The sequence below is a fragment of the Apostichopus japonicus genome, chromosome 16 (assembly GCF_037975245.1).
Source record: "Apostichopus japonicus isolate 1M-3 chromosome 16, ASM3797524v1, whole genome shotgun sequence".
Classification (NCBI taxonomy): Eukaryota; Metazoa; Echinodermata; class Holothuroidea; order Aspidochirotida; family Stichopodidae; genus Apostichopus; species Apostichopus japonicus.
Genome location: NC_092576.1, coordinates 20,417,150 through 20,436,531, shown reverse-complemented (window position 1 = coordinate 20,436,531; position 19,382 = coordinate 20,417,150). Strand labels below are relative to the sequence as shown.

The 19,382-nt window shown below is 37.2% G+C and overlaps 1 protein-coding gene and 1 long non-coding RNA gene across 2 annotated transcripts; one reads left to right on the top strand and one right to left on the bottom strand.

Annotated features, from left to right (window-relative positions):
• Positions 1-5,182: 5,182 nt before the first annotated feature.
• LOC139983470 (aqualysin-1-like) lies at positions 5,183-11,515 on the bottom strand. The gene is made up of 9 exons (XM_071997025.1): positions 11,389-11,515; positions 10,482-10,606; positions 10,119-10,253; positions 9,293-9,422; positions 8,610-8,722; positions 7,906-8,050; positions 7,125-7,309; positions 6,053-6,224; positions 5,183-5,461 (listed from the first exon to the last, which is right to left on the bottom strand). Exons 2-9 carry the CDS (start codon positions 10,593-10,595, stop codon positions 5,316-5,318), a joined length of 1,140 nt encoding a protein of 379 aa, XP_071853126.1. The 5' UTR covers positions 10,596-10,606; positions 11,389-11,515; the 3' UTR covers positions 5,183-5,315.
• Positions 11,516-13,103: 1,588 nt separating this feature from the next.
• LOC139982414 (uncharacterized) lies at positions 13,104-17,600 on the top strand. The gene is made up of 3 exons (XR_011798171.1): positions 13,104-13,549; positions 15,008-15,222; positions 16,840-17,600. It is a non-coding gene; the product is annotated as an uncharacterized lncRNA (long non-coding RNA).
• Positions 17,601-19,382: the final 1,782 nt, after the last annotated feature.

Sequence of the window (19,382 nt, the reverse complement as noted above, 5' to 3'; positions counted from 1 at the left end):
CACGGGTTTTGAATCAAACAAAGTTTGAGCCCATATTTTGGAATTAAACATCAATAGCACCCCTAAAACTTAGGTATTTTTAAATAGATCTGTATTTCAGCTTAGACTTTGATAAATATTCCTAATAAAGCTATAAACTGCTATATAACAATTGAAAAATTAAAATAAAGTCCACATATATAATTTGGTTTAGAATAATACATTACTTTCTCTTCAAGTATACTACTGCTAAGAAGGATGGCCCGGAAGTTTCACTTTGGAATTCATTGTGTGTATTGTTATAAGTGAACGTTTACAATATAGTACCTTCAGTTTTGTGCACGATACGAGTCCTGAAACTTTGGGAAAACGTAATGAATCACATTCACAATCGAATTAAACGTCACAAGCAACATCGCTTAACTCTTACACCTTTTCAACCATTTTAGTGTTTTCGTTTATTTGTGGAATTTCAACTTAACGAACACCAAACGATAGACAGAACGATCATATGGATGCTGAAATAAGAGAATCAAAAATCACTGCAGAGTTTACGGTATTATTGAGAGGTCTTACAATAGCACGACTAGCTTCTTGTATAGTTACAGTATATGGATGCATCCCTTTCTGATTTTAGCATTTAGATGATCTCTCATCAGAAAGCATTTATGGCTTTAGCAGTAAAGAATGTTCTTTACTCAATTACGAAGAATAGGTGGTTAGGCTTAACCATGGTATACCAATGCCGCCCTCTGTTAAAGCAGCAACAGATTCATTCCTTTAATGTAACATTCTCATTCTATAAACAGCATATGGATATGGGCACTGTTACCGCAAAGTTCTCAGTTGTCCGAGACTCCAATACGTATTTCGGTTCTGTGTACCCTATAGGCCTACTGTGTAATCGTAGTGTGCGTTATGTGCGAGCAACTTTCCGCTTGTTCACGATGGTGCTAGCTGTACGTAATTTTTCGATTGGCTATGGAACAATGCATTTGTCAGAGTAAAACAAATCCTCCATGCGACGGGGGCAAGCACCTTTTTCCGGATTTTTGCTGGCATGTCGTACGACAGCTACAGACCGAGGGATCTGCAGAACTTGCAGAATTTTGCAACACTACTTCGTGATAAATTGCTCTCGTGAATTATATTAAAAGTAACTTTTTGATAGATAAATAGTAATAAACTAAGTGTGCATTTTTTTTTATTGTGTTATTACTGGCAATCCACATGAACAATCAAACTATTAGTGATAAATGGTCAGCAAAGTTTGGATATGTCTAATTTTTGGTAGCCAATTAGATAGGCGCTATATCTGCGTAGAAACACATATTCAATTGTTTCGTTGAAATTAACAGTATTGATATAATGATTTGCGCTAAGCAATGTATGGGAAAGTTATCCGAGGAACTTCTCACATTAGTTCAGCTGAAGATAAATTAGTCACACCGACAACTTTTGACACTTCAGGCTGAGTATAGGTATACATTCTTCCTTTCCCAGTTAGTTTAGGCTTCATATCATGGGTTCTGTTTCTGCTGTAAAAGGTGATTACATATGGGTAAGATCAGGGACTCCCTGGTAAGATAGAGGCATTTGTGAGTGTGAGTGCGTAACTATTTTGCCAAAATGAGGCGATGGAAGTACCAATCCGAGGGAAGGGTGGGGGAGCAAAAATCCAAAAAGATGAATGACCTTCGGCAAAGGGGTAAACTGGACTCCTCCAGCTGCCTTACGATATTTTTACCAAACTATGGTGGCTTCCACGGCAACTCTGGACCAAGTATGCTGTATTGGCCCCAAATTTACCAGATCTTCAAATATGGTTACATTTGGTCAAAGTTTTGAAACTATTATTATTACCACCATGGAGGAAATTTACTATACTGGGATATTCAGTCTTCTTATACTTTCATTTAAAACGTCTGAGAACAATTGGGAAAGTAAAGACCTCTAGGAACGTTCTTTTTGAATACTTCTAACACTAATAGCAAGCTAAAATTTGGGCCAATACAGCACAGCCTACCTTTAAAATATCATATAACCTGCTCTGGATGAACAGTATCAAATATGGTAGTAATGTTTCAAAGAATACATAGTTTCAAGTATAAATATGGTGACTTTAACATAAAACAAAAATGCAAGTGAGATAGTGATACGTTTTCCCTGCTCATGGATATTGTAGTTGAACTCAATGTATAAAACTGTGCAGGTGCATTCAATGTTTAAACAACATCTTGTAACAATACTGAATTACCTAACTTTAGCGTAAGCAATACCTGATAGGTTCATAGGGACAGTTTCCACATACGTAATGCGGGAAAATATACCGAAATAAGGCAAGGAGACACCATGCCTCCGTTGTGGACCCTTCCATGATAATTATAGCAGCTTTACATCCAAAAGAAACTTTGCCAAAACTTCAAAAGACCCTATAATGTCCCCTGCATTTCAAACATCTTCATCTGCCACTATCTCCATCTGCCACTGGGTTTAGCATGAGAGCACTGAATGAAAGTGTTTTATCACCTAATAGCTGCAAGTTAGAGTACCTCTCCGTGACGTCACAATATATGTTTACTTGATCTCACACATAACCCAACAATAACAAGTTATTCTGTGCAAACAATAAATAACCGAAGATAAATGGCACATGTAAAACTACTGGTATGACTGAATATACTATAGTATGTGAACATATCAGATATTGCTATCATGGAAAGCTAACTGGTGTACAATAAAGTATGCAGTGAAACCAATATTCAATCATTTAGTTTATTAATATGGCACGGTTGTAACTTTGATGGCATCAAATACGTATTTTATATTACACTATGAATGAACATGCAAATCAATGCTAAGTACTACTAAAGGAAGTAAGATACATAATGCAATAAATGCAACAATCAATGTTTGAAAACAATGTAAAAGATAAATTCTTATGATACATTGCACCAGCTCTTAGTGACATTATTTTACTGAGACACCAAGTTTGTTGTTGTTCGTTATGGTACAGTTTGATCAATTGTCTTGAAGGCTTGTGATATCTACATTCTGGACATTTGTTACTTCCATTGTCCACTCTTGTGTCCTTGATGTATAGTATTTAAACAAGCTTTTGGAACTGCTTTGACATCAGCTCTTTCAAATTTGTCCTTATCCATTTTAACAAGTTCGTTCATTATGCAAATCCGTAGCTCTCACTGGAGAACACGAGAGCATGGCAATCATCATACATAATCGAAATAGAGAATCGCCGTTAATTTATGAAACAATCGAACACAAACACTTCCAGTTCCAACCCTTATATCTGCTTGCAAAACATCCATCATGTCATAACACTACGCTGTGCTGTACTGTTCCTCTAAAGGATGTTCTCTACATCTGTAATGTGAAATAAAAAGGAAAAAAATACATATTTATGGCTTTGTGTGAAGACAAAATTGTTACAAAGATATACCTGTTGTTGGTGAAGATTGAATTAAAATGGTTTTACAAGATATGATTCATTTGATTTTAATTGAAAAAGAGGCATTCAGGCTCATAGCGAAGCTGATAAACTGAAACAGGAAATGAAAACAGTTACTTAATTGAGTAAAGGCAAGTGACCCTCACGTTTCGGAATATGATAAAGACTTACAAAATACATATGCCCAGATGCTTGATCGAAAAATGCTCTTTACATGAATACCACCAATACGAGGTAGGCCCTGCATACTGTATCATTGTAGGCCTGGAGATAGGCTAGGCTTGTTCTACTTTTGCTATTGCTCCGCCGATGAGAAGTTGCATTTGTTTCTGGGATTATTTTCTTGAGAGGAGATCGCACTACAAATTCATGTCCATATTACACTGAAATAGGCTACATGGCTATTCATATTTGCAAGGCAACCGAATCATAAACCAAACACATATGATACCGCAGACCTTCATACTGATAAGGCTTACTGGGCTAATATAAGAAGAAAAGCATAAATAACACTTCATAAAAATGTTCTGCCTAGGCTAGGCTACAGCAAGTGCAGCAGCCTGTACTGCAGTACTAAAAGCCTAGCCTATGCCTCTCGATGTATTATTAATATTATATTGTGACTGCCTTAGTTTGTCGGCCTAGCTACTCCTAAGTAGGCCTAGCATCGGTCTATTGAACAATATAACAAGGAAGCCTACAGTAGACAAAGCACTTCGGCCGGTTAACAGTATACTGTAGCCTAACTAGTAAATATGTAACGTTAGCTGAATTTGCTGCCTACCTTCTCGTATATGATCTTCCAGAAAATGCTCCGCGAAGGTAGCATTGATCATTTTGTCGATCCCCGATCTCTTTTCCAGTAGATCGTTTTTGGAGACCCAGTCCACGTAGCACCAGCTCAAGTACACTTTAATGCCTGCATTTCTCCGTCCCTTTTCGCTCACTGCTTTTGGCATCGGGACCTACAATAAAGCAACCTGGGCCTTCCACCGGCCGACCCGCGTTTAGTGCCTGGATACGGCCGATTTTTGGAGAACCCTCAGACATGCTTATCATATATTGAATATCATTAAGACCATCCAACATATGTGATCGACAGGACTGATCGCGAATAAAAGACAGCCAGGCCAAAAATTAACGATGATATCAATGTAACGAGCAGTACTACTATCCTCTTTGCAAGTATTGTATTGATACTAATTCACAATCACAACGTACACAGCACAGTGACTGCAATATACACATACGTGAGTTATGCTAACACTGTATGAAACTGTGCTATACATTACGCACGAAAATACACAGGAAATACACTGTACAGTGGCAGTATATTACATGTACCGTATCACGTGACCCAATCAGAAAATGGAGTAACTTAGACCCATCGAAAGCTATGAAACTGGCCCGCCCTCTAAAAATTGTCTAGCTAAGAGGATATATATACCTTTTAAACTATGTTACAAGTCAATATGTGTAAGAGAACACTTAAACCATGTTACAGGTCAATATGTGTTGGAGAATGAAAATTACGGCTGCTACGATAGGGGGTGTCGGATTTATCAATCTACATACAATAATGGCAACAATTATCACACGAAGAGTAAAGAAAACACACCTTTGTAGTTGTTAACGTATCTGGCACATACTAAAGGAGACACATAATCAACTACCAGAATTTGTTCATATGACATATTAATCAATACAAAAAAAAAAAAAGAAGAAAAATACAAGTAGATTGATAAGACGTATATTTTCACGTAACTCGAATATCATATGCCAGGGTAAGATCTCTTACTAACATGAATCCGGTATTAACAATTGGTTTAAATTTGTAATGCAAGGTTTCACTATCCGGCAAGATTCCTTACAAAGATTTAACTTGCAGCAATTTGTTGTATGGTGTATCTTTGATGTCAGCAACTTTGTCATTTGCGGCAGTATTGAGCAAGGCAGCCGTGACCTCGGCTGGGCTAAACTCAGGGTTTTCACCAAGTACGAGAGCAGCAGCACCTAAAAGAGAAATAGTACATCTATATTGATGGCAAATTAAATTCTGGTAATTAAAAAAGAAATATTACAAGCCATAACAAGCATCCGTCCTTCCATCCTTCCGTCCTTCCGTCCGTCCGTCCGTCCGTCCGTCCGTCCGTCCGTCCACCCTTTCACCCATCCACCAATCCACCCGTCCATCCATCCGTCCGTCCGTCCGTCCATCCGTCCACCCATCCATCCATCTATCAATCCATCCATCCACCCAGCCATCCATCCACCCATCCACCCGTCCACCCATCCATCCGTCCGTCCGTCCCTCCATCCGTCCACCCATCCATCCATCCATCTATATATCAATCCACCCATCCACCAATCTACTCATCCACCCGTTTACCCATCCACCCATCCATCCACCCATCCACCCATCCATCCATCCACCCATCCATCCACCCATCCATCCATCCATTCATCCATCCACCCATCTACTCATCCACCCATCTACCCATCCACCCATCCATCCACCCATCCACCCATCGATCCACCCATCCACCCATCCATCCACCCATCCATCCATCCAACCTATATTGAATATTTCATCATTCTACTCACCGGCAACATGAGGACAAGACATGGATGTACCAGATATGGTATTGGTACTGTCAGGATCACCCATCCAGATGGATGTTATAGCCACCCCAGGTGCAAAAATATCGACGCAAGGACCATAGTTTGAAAATGAAGCCCTTATGTCGTTACGGTCACTAGCCCCAACGGTCAATGCCTATTTCGTAAAAGACAAAATGTTGTTAAATATCTGTTTCTTAAACAATGTCCATTAAGTTAAGTTCTATCAAACGTAGAAGCTTTCATAATGCTATGCATTTGTTAACAACAGGCGCACCTCGCCAAGCGCAAATTCCAAATGGTATTAACGTGTAAAGCGCAACCCATTGATATACACAGCCAGGCATTGGTGTCCACACATATAACATAAAATGTTCTTTTCTTCTTTATATTTTCACTCACTGAAACAAAGTTATGTTATTTTTCTCCCATATGGATTATTGCAATGGTCTTTTTATCAACCTCCCGGCCTCCACACTTCATCTCCTACAAAGGATCCAAAATTACACGGCTAAAATTATTCTCGGCAGATCAAAATATGACAGTGCCTCCGCAGCATTGAAGCATCTGCATATCCTCCCCGTCAATGTTCGTGCCGAGTACAAGATCCTCCTCCTCGTTTATAAGTGTATACATAATTCAGCACCAGCTTATCTGTCCGAGTTGCTGGAAATTAAGACACCTGGTCGTTCAACACGCTCGTCAAAGGGCATCCTTCTCAAGGTTCCTTTCACACGCCGCAAATATTTCGCAGGCCGCTCTTTCAGCGTCGCTGGCCCCAGACTTAAGAACGCTCTCCCCGTCGACACAAGAAATTCGAAGACGATCAGAACTTTTAAAGTTGCTTTGAAGACTCACTCATTTAAGAAATCGTTTTTATAATTGTATTGTTGTTCAGCGCCATTGAGTGTTTTAACAGTAATGTGCGCTTTACCAAGTGTTACCACCTTAACCTTAACCTTATTGCTCATTTTTTGTTTTGATACGATTTAAGAAAGCGTAAGACATGCACATATGATGGACGACACTTATAGAGGAATATGGTTCCATCACTTACGTTCTGGGCACTGGCAGGTGATTGTCCGCAGGCGTCACTGTTGTCATTTCCAGCGGAGACTGATACTACCACACCATTATAAAACATACTATCTATAGCATCATTTGTAGCTTGACTAACAGCAAGGCCCAGCGACATTGATGCGACGGCAGGTTTCGATGCGTAGAGCGCCACCATATCCATTCCTTGTAGGTTAAAGTATTATCATGTTTACTTTCCTTATTAGCATGTCGATTAATACAAGTAAATAAATGGCAATCGTCCAACCTTCCAATATTTTTCGATTCATTTTTATTCATACTTCCTTCCTTCTTTGGAAGTGGATTTTAGTAATAACATATATACCTGGCAACTTGGCTACAGTTTGCCTATGATGCTCATCAGTAACTTCTAAGCTTAGACCTGAAGGGAACCATGCGTTTTAAAGGTAAATTTGTTCCAAATATCAATGTAAGCAAAATATGAGCACTTATGAAGAGCGTGGCCTCGTCGTAAGCAGTATACTTTATCACATATTCTACTTGTGTTACTTTATCTGGCAAAACAGCCCCACTTGGTTGAAAGCAAACAGTTCATTTAAATTCATGGTAAACTATCCTTTACATTGTAGAATAAGAACTTTATAAAGTTTAAAATGCACTAGAATTCCCCCTTCATGCTGTTGCAGTATCGTTGCAATATGTCAAGTTGTTAACACCATTTAAAGATGCAGAATGAATACCAAGCGATCATTGGGAACAGAAGAATATGTTGATACTGCAATTGAAACCCAGTTACTAACCTTCTATAATAGTAGCGGTAGACCCAAAGCCAATGCAATTAACTACACGTACACCAAAGATATTAGCATTCTTAGCAACGCCGTACACTGTGCCCCCTGCAGTACCCGAACAGTGAGAGCCATGACCATGACAATCGATTCCATCCTAGAAAAAAACAAAAAACAAATTGATATGGTTTGACTTTCTTCCTTTATTGTTGATTATTTTCCAACAAGTTTTAATATTTGAAGACCTAATCTCTCATATCATCTTCCTATTCGCATTCCGGTTGGGTCGAATTAAAGTGTGATCCGTTGTATAAGTGAAACTCAATACATTCAGATTCTGATATCAAGACAGTTTCATACGTTCGAAGTCTTCTTTGCATTGGAAATGTTCCTTCCAGTGTTGTGTGATTTGTCAGTATGTGACAATTCAACTATAAATTGTTAAATGAATAGACGAAGAAGATATTTCGTAATGATCGCCAAAATTGACCCATAATTGGGTCAATGGACTTTATCAGCAATATTAATCTCTTTGCTTAGCTAGGACTATATTATAACAATTTTGTTTGCAAGATATATGGATAACTGCCTTCCTGTGTTAAACTCTGATATTGTGAAAGAACCTTCCATCAAAGAAAATCTAGTCACAGACCTAACATAATCAACTGCACTTGGCATAAAATGAGTGTAATAAATGATATTTAAATTATCCTCACATTACTCCTGATTGGCTCAGCATCATAAAAGACCTCTGCTCTTCCTATGACGTCATTGTGTGTTGGATTAACACCAGTATCAATAATGTATATATTGACACCCGTCCCATCAACTGCAACAAAAGTACAGTGCGAGTCTGTGATTAGCTATAATCTTAAAGACGTATTTAATATACCACAAACATATCGTTTTGTAACGATTAGGAGAAAAAAAACATATATATATGAATATATATATATATATATATATATATATATATATATATATATATATATATATATATATATATATATATATATATATATATATATATAAATATATATATATATATATATATATATATATATATATATATATATATATATATATATATATATATATATATAAACTTAAGGAATCCTGAACTGAAAAATAGAGAAGTCCCTTTGTCTGAAAGTTTCCAAGAAGGTAGTGAAGCAGGGAATTTACCCAGCATGAACACGTGATGTTGAGTATCATTTTTAGGCACGAGTAATGCAATACATACATATATGTCAATTTATGATCATAATAGCTATGATCGTAATAGTGCCTTATATAAGATATGCGGGAGGCTGCATACCTCTGAATACACAAAATATTCGTGAAAACTTCACATCAATGTCTGAGATATAGTTACAGTGGCACGATTAGTCATACTTACACTGTGGTAAATATTCATCGTCCATTGGTAGATCAGGGCTGTCAATTCTGTCTATGCCCCAGGATCCAACCTCGTCAATTCGAACCAGTGCATCTTCTTCAACATAAGCAACTTGTCTAGAGCGTCGAACCTGCAATGATAAACACATGCAGGGTGGTCATTTCCACAATTGACTCAGCAAGGGAAACCATTGAACGTATTATTTTGTGCAAAATTAATTCTCCCGCTGATAAAATATAACATTTCACGGGGGAATATTAAAATACCAGAAAATATCAGTTTTACTTTGAATCTTTCATTTTAGCCCACAGCGTACGTAGCTGACCACGGGCATCACATACCCGTGTATATATTTCTGTCCAGGTGCTACTGATAACTTTTCATACCATACTTTGTAATTTTGAAAAGAGAGTGTCAGTCTAAACTCGATAACAACAGAGATTAAAGAGAAGGAGGGTGTTTGTAAGATTCTACTAAATGAAAAACTGGATGAAGAAGACATTGAGCATAAGAGAGCATAAGTCGCATTAAGCTCTAAAGATATCATAAGAGAAACCCATGTCCCACACTTGCTTCTCTCTATGAAACTGTTTTCTTATATGCTTTGTTTCCTTCAATTTTACATAAAACAGTAATAACTGACCATTAAGTGTTCATATCAGAATAATAATAATACCGTGTAATGACCATTCACCTAAATTCGTCAATGAATTACAGAAACGAAGATAAAATTACTACGAGATTCATACAGTTTGTCACAAACGTTTGGTGGAATCGTATGGGAAAAAAAATATGCCATATTATCAGTATTCGATAGAGTACTTACCAAAGCCAGCGCCCTCTCAGACAGAGTTGCACTGAATCCGTTCAGTGCGTGAAATCTAGAACCAATCCGTCCTCCCAGAAACTCAAGAAGTGAGTTTTTCAGAGAAAGAATGACGTCATCTACCTCGAAGTCATTCTGTAAGGGTGAGTGGTAAAGATGTAAATGCAGATAATCTGTTGTCATGGATACTCGACTACTTATTGAAGATTACGAGGATCACGAGGAACTTTCATTCTGAATCCTGTTGATTTCTTGTCGTAAACTTAGCAACTTACCTTAGGAGCGTGGTCAATGTAGCTTGTCATAAATGTAATCAATATATGACAACAGGAAGAAGTGATATATGTTAAATCTAAACGATACCTTAATTTTGACAATATACTGTCCTGGAATGTTATCCTTCATCTTTAAAAGAGGTGCATCGATGGCAAGTCCTTTTGTCAGGAATGCGACGAAAATAAAAAGTAACAATCTCATTGTCGAAATTTCTGTCAAGAAAAGATAAAGAACCGCAAATTTCTGACTGTTATTATATTATACATACTGGTAAAAAAAACTGTGAAAATAGTTCTTAAAAATTGCATCTCGCAAATCTCAAAACATGTCAAACAAATTGAATGTGTATGTAACTTTCGATATTGTGCAAAAGCATTGAAAGTTAAAGTTTGTTACATTTGTATATTTATAGACATTGATCATTAGACGCAATGATAGTACGCTATAACCAGGTGGCGTTGCCTACAAAATACCGAGACACCCTGCCTCTACCTTTACTGGTTCAGATCAAAGCTCTAGATTCAACATTCTATATCCCTAGCCCTGCAGATGTACGCACATAGAGTGGGAACCCTGAGTGCAAATCCTGACGGAGGATCGGTTAGGTATGTATGCCATTACTTGAAATCTCACTTAGAAGTTGGCTACTGTTTCGCATTATAACATACTATAGTCAAACTTTACAGCCGTATTGCCATATGGCTCTACATCTATAGATTCCTCTGAAAGATCTGATACACTTATAAATATCTGATCGAACTACGGATACTCTAAATAAATAGAATGTAACACATCAAGATCAATAAGACAACATTTAGTTTGGTGACAGATTGCTGACAATTATGAGTAAGGTGAGTCATCAGTATTGTTTTAACATTTCACGTACTCTACCCTTTCTAAGAACATTAATGATTGTTTAGACATGAAAATTGCTAAATATCGAGAGAATTATCATCATATGTACCGATTAACTGAGAAAGATATTTCCTCTTACCTTTTGGAACTGGTTCATTCAGTAGGAAACAATGACCATTACTGCAGGCGATAACTCTGATCAACAGAACAATACTTGAACCGTGCAATATCAAACAGAGGTTACGTCGTCAACTTATCAACTTCCAGAACATATGTTAGGATTCCCATTATATTTATCTTTAAGCATCTTATGTAAAGATAATATTGATGAAGTCAGCAGTAGTCGAGTTATAATTGATAGAAAAGAGAAACAGAGCAAAGCACTACAACAGCAAGAGAAGTAGTTTAAATCAGGTTGATAATTTGGATAAAATTAAACGCATAGTTTCTCCGTCAATCAACGAATGTTTAGTTTACATTATTGTTGTATTGGTTAAGTAACATATCACAAATTAATATTTTACCACCTTAAAATATATAAAAACTTTTAAAAGTTACATTTAATTTCATTAAAAATTGTGTTATAAGTTACCAAAGTCATTTGTCTTATATAAATACCAGCATTAACTCACAAGGAGTGTACTATATTGTAACAACAAACTAAATGCGATATTTAAAACTGTAAGGTATTAATGTTGGATGTAATAATGGGTCTTAAACAAATAAGTGCCAGTGAACTCCAAATGGCTGCACAATTTAATGACGTCACATTTGATTATAACAAACGATTCAGACTAAACATGAATGTTTTACTTTAGCTGGTTTTATGTTTTAGCCGTGTATTCACACATACATGTATAAAGAGGGTCTGTGGTGGCATCCACCCACTAAAACCATACATATATAAAGAGGGTCGATGGTGGCATCCACCAACTAGAACCATACATATATAAAGAGGGTCTGTGGTGACATCTACCCACTAAAACCATACATATATAAAGAAGGTCTATGGTGGCATCCACTCACTAGAACCAAATACAAAGAGGGTCTGTGGTGGCATCCAACAACTAGAACCATACATATATAAAGAAGGTCTATGGTGGCATCCACTCACTAGAACCATACATATATAAAGAGGGTCTGTGGTGTCATCCACTCACTAGAACCATACATATATAAAGAGGGTCTGTGGTGGCATCTACTCACTCTAGGTTTAGCCGTGTATTCACACATACATATCAAAAGATGGTCTGTGGTGACATCTACCCACTAGAACCATACATATCTAGAGAGGGTCTCTGATGGCATCCAACAGCTAAAACCATACATACATAAAGAGGGTATGTTGTGGTATCCACCCACTAGAACCATACATATATAAAGAAGGTATGTTGTTGCGTCTACCCACTAGAACCATTCCTATATAAAGAGAGTATGTGGTGGCTTCCACTCACTAGAACCAACATATGTAAAGAGGGTATGTGATGGAATCCACCCACTAGAACCATACATACATAAAGGGGGTTTGTGGTGGCTTCCACTCACTAGTTGAAGCAGTGTTTTTACACATACATACATAATATATATATAAATAAACATACATATATTTATATAAATATATATAAATATATATATATATATATATATATATATATATACATACATATATATATATATATATATAAAAAACCCAAGTATATATATATATATATATTCAAAATACAAGTGCAGTTATCTACAATAAATAATCCAGATTACCATTTTGTAAATAAATAGCAGCACGAAAATTAAAACCATTTTTAAACACATTGAATCTGTTTTTTGGGTGTTATTGCTTTGTTTCTCAAATTATACCTAGTACACTGAAAAAATAAACTAGTCAATATTGCCACGGACTAACGTTAAATTAGTTTGTAACGTTAGTCAATGCACACGAACTAGCAAAAATCTTCGTTTCATCGCTGCTTCTTAGTCAGTTTACACTGACTAAGGAAAATATAATCGCAGCTTAGTCGGTGGCGACGGACTAAGGTATTTTAACCCATGGACTAAGAACGATACGGACACCCGATTTACGCCATAATCGTAGCTTAGTCGGTGTCGACGGACTAATGTATTTTAACCCAATTCGATTCACTTCAATTTGGAAACCGAGAGGCAACGGCAGCTTGCTGGACTTGGCATAGTTTCATACGATCACTCTAAGCAACTTTCAACCGTAAATCACCCAAGAAGGTCTTTAGAAGAATGGAGGTATTAACTGCCATCATCGGCCTACCTGTTATTCCTTTAACTTGAAGGTAAAATTAAAGTTAATTGTTAGGCCACTGGCACTAGTACTCATGTATTATGGTTAGTGTACTGTAACGCTACCGTTGTCACGCTGGCGTTTCGCAATACACAAGTGCAATGACAGTGAGTAGCCTATAGGCTTCTACTGGGTACTGCAGTGCATTCTCAACACTAAAGTGTGCATTCTAAACACCAATTAAAAATGTATTATGTGTGTATTGGGCTAGACTGAACAGTGGCACATAATCTTCTAATTTATTCCCAAACAAATGCTGGAACTATAAGTCTCAATAGTTTATTTGAAGTCTACACTCATTTGGTAAAGATTTCCTGTAATATCCCATGTGAATCTAAATGGGTAGGCTTTGTGATATTGAATAAGCAAGGCTAGACCTTCAAACGTACAGTCACAGTAGGCTGAACAAATTATGTTGGCTAGTCAACGGTATTATATGTTGCGAGCAGTCAGGATGCACGCTTCAGTTCTATTTAACCTTTTCATTTATCATTTTTTAGTATTTAATTTCCGGTCACGCTCAGGAAACAATTGCGACATTCCTTCACGGTCGACTTGTTTACTGTAAGAAGTATTAACCATTTTTTCTCAGGAAAGCTTGATAGTCTGAAGTTATTATAACATGTGCTTTTAGTATACTGCCAAAAGAGTAAGTTGTTGTATTTGTATTGATATTTTATGTAGAAGTAACGGAAAATTCAGTATGTTTAGTTTGGTCTATAATTGCACGTTTTTTTTCTGTCCAATGTAGTGCAGGGTTCACTTGCGCGAATTCAAATTATTCTGTTTATGTATATGTATATGCATCTATTCGTAGATTATGATGTTTTTTGACATTTATTTGTAATTCAAGCATATCTGTTTAGTAGCAAAGTTTAAAGGTTAAGATTAATTAGTTTTCTCTTTTGGATCCTAGATTGAATGAAACTCATTGACGTAAATAATAGATCAGATGATACAGTTTAACGCAGTTGCTAAAACTCTGGGTATTCTCTAGTCTTCGCCGGTCCATTATATACTTTAGTACTACTAGTAAGACTAAATCAAAACGACCGAAAGACAAACTTAGTGTAACAAAGTATTGATTCTCCTCTAGCCTAGGTCTAAACAGGCTTGTTATGTGAGCAAGCAAAATAACAACTAAAAATGATTAGGCCTATAAATAAGTTGGCTCAGTGCATTTCTGTTTCTAAAATTTTATATTTTTAAAGATCATAAAAACAAACAAAGATTTAGCCCATGTTTTATTATCACTGTATTCTGGGCATTTGATTCTGGTTGCAATGGTGATGACACTCTCGTTCAAATTTTCAGCTTTATACAGTCTGCTTCAAACTTTGGGATTGTTTTTTGAGACTATAGTGGAAGCAAATCTCACATAACTTTGTGGTGACAACTTTATTTATTTATTTTTTCAAATGATGAATACTTTGCTGTTTCTTTTTTCCAGCAGGAATTGAAAAGCCAAATATCTAAGTCAAGGGTGAGGTTTCCTGTGATGTACGACACCAGTGTGGAGGCAACAACAGAAGAGGAGAACTGTGTTATATATGGCTTAAAGACATGTTTTAAGATGATATATTGGTACCCTTCGCAGAACAAAAGAGTTTATCCAAGAGTCCAAATAGCAAAGGAACAAGTACCATAGAGAAAAAAGATGGAAGAGTGAGTTTAACTATTGTACCCAACTGTTTAATGATATTAAAGATACTTTTCATAACCTGTTTTTAAAAAAAAAACAGTCTAGTATATCATTTACCTGCAAGCTTCATAAGTTTGGTCAAATTTTCACTGATCTGTAGAGCGGGAGTCCAGAGGGTTTGGTTAGCTGGGAAGGTAACCAATTGCCTGGTACATCACAATGTTCACAATGCATTCCTGTATATGAAACCTGACGACTGGCAAACCGACTGTGGTGGATGTGGCTGGGAGAGCAATTTTAAAGTCACCTAACAGCTAACCTAGATCAGTTTTCATGGTAACCACATCAAAGTAAGAACAATGTGTCAGGTATGGCCCCAAGAGCAACAAATGGCCCTCGCCAGTAATTATTGGTGGTGGGGTACCCCTGCCAGTGATCAACAATTGACCCCTCACGGCTGACCTAGGTCATCTCATGAGGTAACCACTTGAAACCTACTGGAAAATGTTGGTTAGGACTTCAGATACAAGGGATGGGCATTGCCAGTAATTTTTATTGGTGGGGTACCCCTGCCAGTAGACCCCCAATATGCCCATCCCCTCATTGACCTAGGTGAGCTCATGATTTGACCAGTTGAAACCTACAGGAAAATGATAGGTATCACTTCATATGTAAGGATGGGCATTTCCAGTATTTTATATTGGTGGGCCACCACTGCCAGAGTCTGCCCATCCCTTACATATAGAATCCTGTCAATCATTTTCCAGTAGTTTTCAACTGGTTAAATCATGAGCTGACCTAGATCAATGAGGGGGGGGGGGGCATTTTGGGGGTCTACTGGCAGGGGTACCCCACTAATATAAAATACTGGAAATGCCCATCCCTTACATATGAAGTGATACCATTTTCCAGTAGTTTTCAACTGGTTACATCATGAGCTCATCTAGGTCAATGGGGGATGGGCATATTGGGGGTCTACTGGCAGGGGTACCCCACCAATAAAAATTACTGGCAATGCCCATCCCTTGTATCTGAAGTCCTAACCAACATTTTCCAGTAGGTTTCAAGTGGTTACCTCATGAGCTGACCTAGGTCAGCCGTGAGGGGTCAATTGTTGATCACTGGCAGGGGTACCCCACCACCAATAATTACTGGCAATGGCCATTTGTTGCTCTTGGGGCCATACCTGACACATTGTTCTTACTTTGATGTGGTTACCATGAAAACTGATCTAGGTTAGCTATCAGGTGACTTTAAAATTGCTCTCCCAGCCACACCCACCACAGTCGGTTTGCCAGTCGTCAGGTTTCATATACAGGAATGCACTGTGAACATTGTGATGTACAAGGCAATTGGTTACCTTCCCAGCTAACCAAACCCTCTGGGCTCCCGGTCTATTGGGATCATTATTAACATAATTATTAAGCTTTGAAAAATAACTTGGTGTTATGCTGTGCAAAGCTAATAATTATTTGGTAAAGCTGCTATTCCTGGCTTATAATTTGAGGGACCTAGATTTAAATGTATACTTCCCAATATGTTATAAATTTTTAATGTAAATGTATGTTTATGATAATGTGAGTTATCATGTGCTATATCTGTATCTGTGCTTACACGTATATCATATTTTCTGTTCACAGGTCAATAATGGTGCAGATTTTGGCTTCCTGAAGACAAGTGGGAGGCCATTTGTAGTTAGGAGAAACACTCTTTGTTCGTGAAGACTTAACTGGTGTCGATTTGGGGTACCACTTTAAAACGAAAGTCATGAGGAACCCTTGCCCAAGATTCAACTTTGCATTATTGTGCAGTGCTATACTTTTGCGATTCATGTTTGATCCATTAACTTGTCTTAACTTTGTTGGAATAAAATCACATTTTCAGATTTTTGTTTACAATGATTTCTTCCCTATCTGTCGAAAGTCAGCCTTTGTAGACATCAGAAGTTTTATCAGAAATAAATACTGCCAACGTACACATTATTTGTGTTTCTTCTGCTCTCTTTTCTTTCAGTGATGCTAGTCAGTGAAACTAGTCGGGTTTAATTCTTTCAGTGATTCTAGTCAGTGCAACTAGTCAGTCGATACCGACTAAGAAAGGTTAGTCGGGAGAGGCACCATCCTGACTAATGTAAAACCTGCTATAAACTAGTCGGTGGCTCATATAAATTAGTCGGTAAAGACCGACTAATGTCACCAACTAATGTAACTGACTAATATACATTTACTGACTAAGAAATTGTTGATCGACTAAGTTGACGGACTAAGATGACCCACTAAGAAATCCAACTGACTAAGGAATAAATTAGTCGGTATAGCAACTGACTAAGGCTATGTTAGTCGGGAGAGGCACCAGATGGACTAACGTTATGTTAGTCGGTGAACCAATTTAAGTTTTCAGTGTAGTTTCTCGAAGTAAAGAGTTAAGCTCGGTATGCAAAGAATGTCTGTCATTTCTCTGTATGCAATTTACAACAAAAAGCTCTAACAAAACAGTGTTTCTTTCAAAGGTTCTTTCGATGTCTGCTGCCATCGTTTGCTCACAAGTACACGTAGGCATTCTTCTGCAATAACTTAACAAACAGCTCTAACAAAACAGTGTTTCTTTCAAAGGTTCTTTCGATGTCTGCTGCCATCGTTTGCTCACAAGTACACGTAGGCATTCTTCTGCAATAACTTAACAAACAGCTCTAACAAAACAGTGTTTCTTTCAAAGGTTCTTTCGATGTCTGCTGCCATCGTTTGCTCACAAGTACACGTAGGCATTCTCCTGCAATAACTTAACAAACAGCTCTAACAAAACAGTGTTTCTTTCAAAGGTTATTCCGATGTCTGCTGCCATCGTTAGCTCACAAGTACACGTAGGCATTCTTCTGCAATAACTTAACAAACAGCTCTAACAAAACAGTGTTTCTTTCAAAGGTTCTTTCGATGTCTGCTGCCATCGTTTGCTCACAAGTACACGTAGGCATTCTCCTGCAATAACTTAACAAACAGCTCTAACAAAACAGTGTTTCTTTCAAAGGTTCTTTCGATGTCTGCTGCCATCGTTTGCTCACAAGTACACGTAGGCATTCTCCTGCAATAACTTAACAAACAGCTCTCACAAAACAGTGTTACTTTCAAAGGTTATTCCGATGTCTGCAGCCATCGTTTGCTCACAAGTACACGTAGGCATTCTCCTGCAATAGCTTAACAAACAGCTCTAACAAACAGTGTTTCTTTCAAAGGTTCTTTCGATGTCTGCTGCCATCGTTTGCTCACAAGTACACGTAGGCATTCTTCTGCAATAACTTAACAAACAGCTCTAACAAAACAGTTTCAAAGGTTATTTCGATGTCTGCTGCCATCGCTTGTTTAAAGTGTCTCTTTATCCTGTATTGACATTTCGGAAAATCTTAAAGGTGATTGAAGACTTTATTTATATTCTGTTGGGTTCCAGCAATCCAAAGTAATATCTTGCAGATGATACTATATTTGCATTAGAACCTTGACGAGATTTATACAAGAAATCAGTTAATATAATCTAAATCAATGTTGATGGTTAATCTACATATGGAACAAGTTAGTTAGAACGCTCATGAAGCTTTGTAACTAAGCAAAACTCTATTAACAATTGACTTGGATATTTGCTTGACGATCTTAAAGTATATGTACACAGTTCGTTCACTATTAGATTTGAGTTATAAATGATATACTCTGATTTCTTTAATTGGGTGGCTTACATACCATCTTGATCTCCAGAAGGGCACACACATAGTTGGCAAGTATACTTAATTGTTGCCATCGGTTTTTGGGGCTACATTCTTTTTTTTATTTTCTTATTTACTCACGATAACCCAGTTCGCTTAATAAATTGTGTTCAAAATGTCTCTTGTATTTCTTTTAAGTTATTTTGGTCATAAATCTTCCACTTGTTAGCAATAATTTTGAGATGTGTTGCTGTGTCACAAAATCAAACATTTGTAACAGGATTTCTTTTACGCTGTAGCGATGTTCAATTATATGAGTACACAGCCGATTCACGCAGAGATTACAGTCAGAACTGTAAATCTTAAAACTTTGAAGCACAGTAAAAACTGGATTGTGCTGATAAATATGATAAATCGGTAGCATGTGCTATTAGGATTAAGGTAAGAACTAAAGATATTTGTAATTCCAACAAATCCCAAACAACTGGATTT

Bases quoted from the DNA above. Each gene is read 5' to 3' on its own strand.
- LOC139983470 (XM_071997025.1), bottom strand. From the start codon at position 10,595: ATGAGATTGTTACTTTTTATTTTCGTCGCATTCCTGACAAAAGGACTT. The intron at 9,423-10,118 runs GTAAGTACTCTA...TTATCATTGCAG, and splicing joins CTGAGAGGGCGCTGGCTTTG to GTTCGACGCTCTAGACAAGT. The intron at 8,723-9,292 runs GTAAGTATGACT...CTTTTGTTGCAG, and splicing joins CGATGAATATTTACCACAGT to TTGATGGGACGGGTGTCAAT.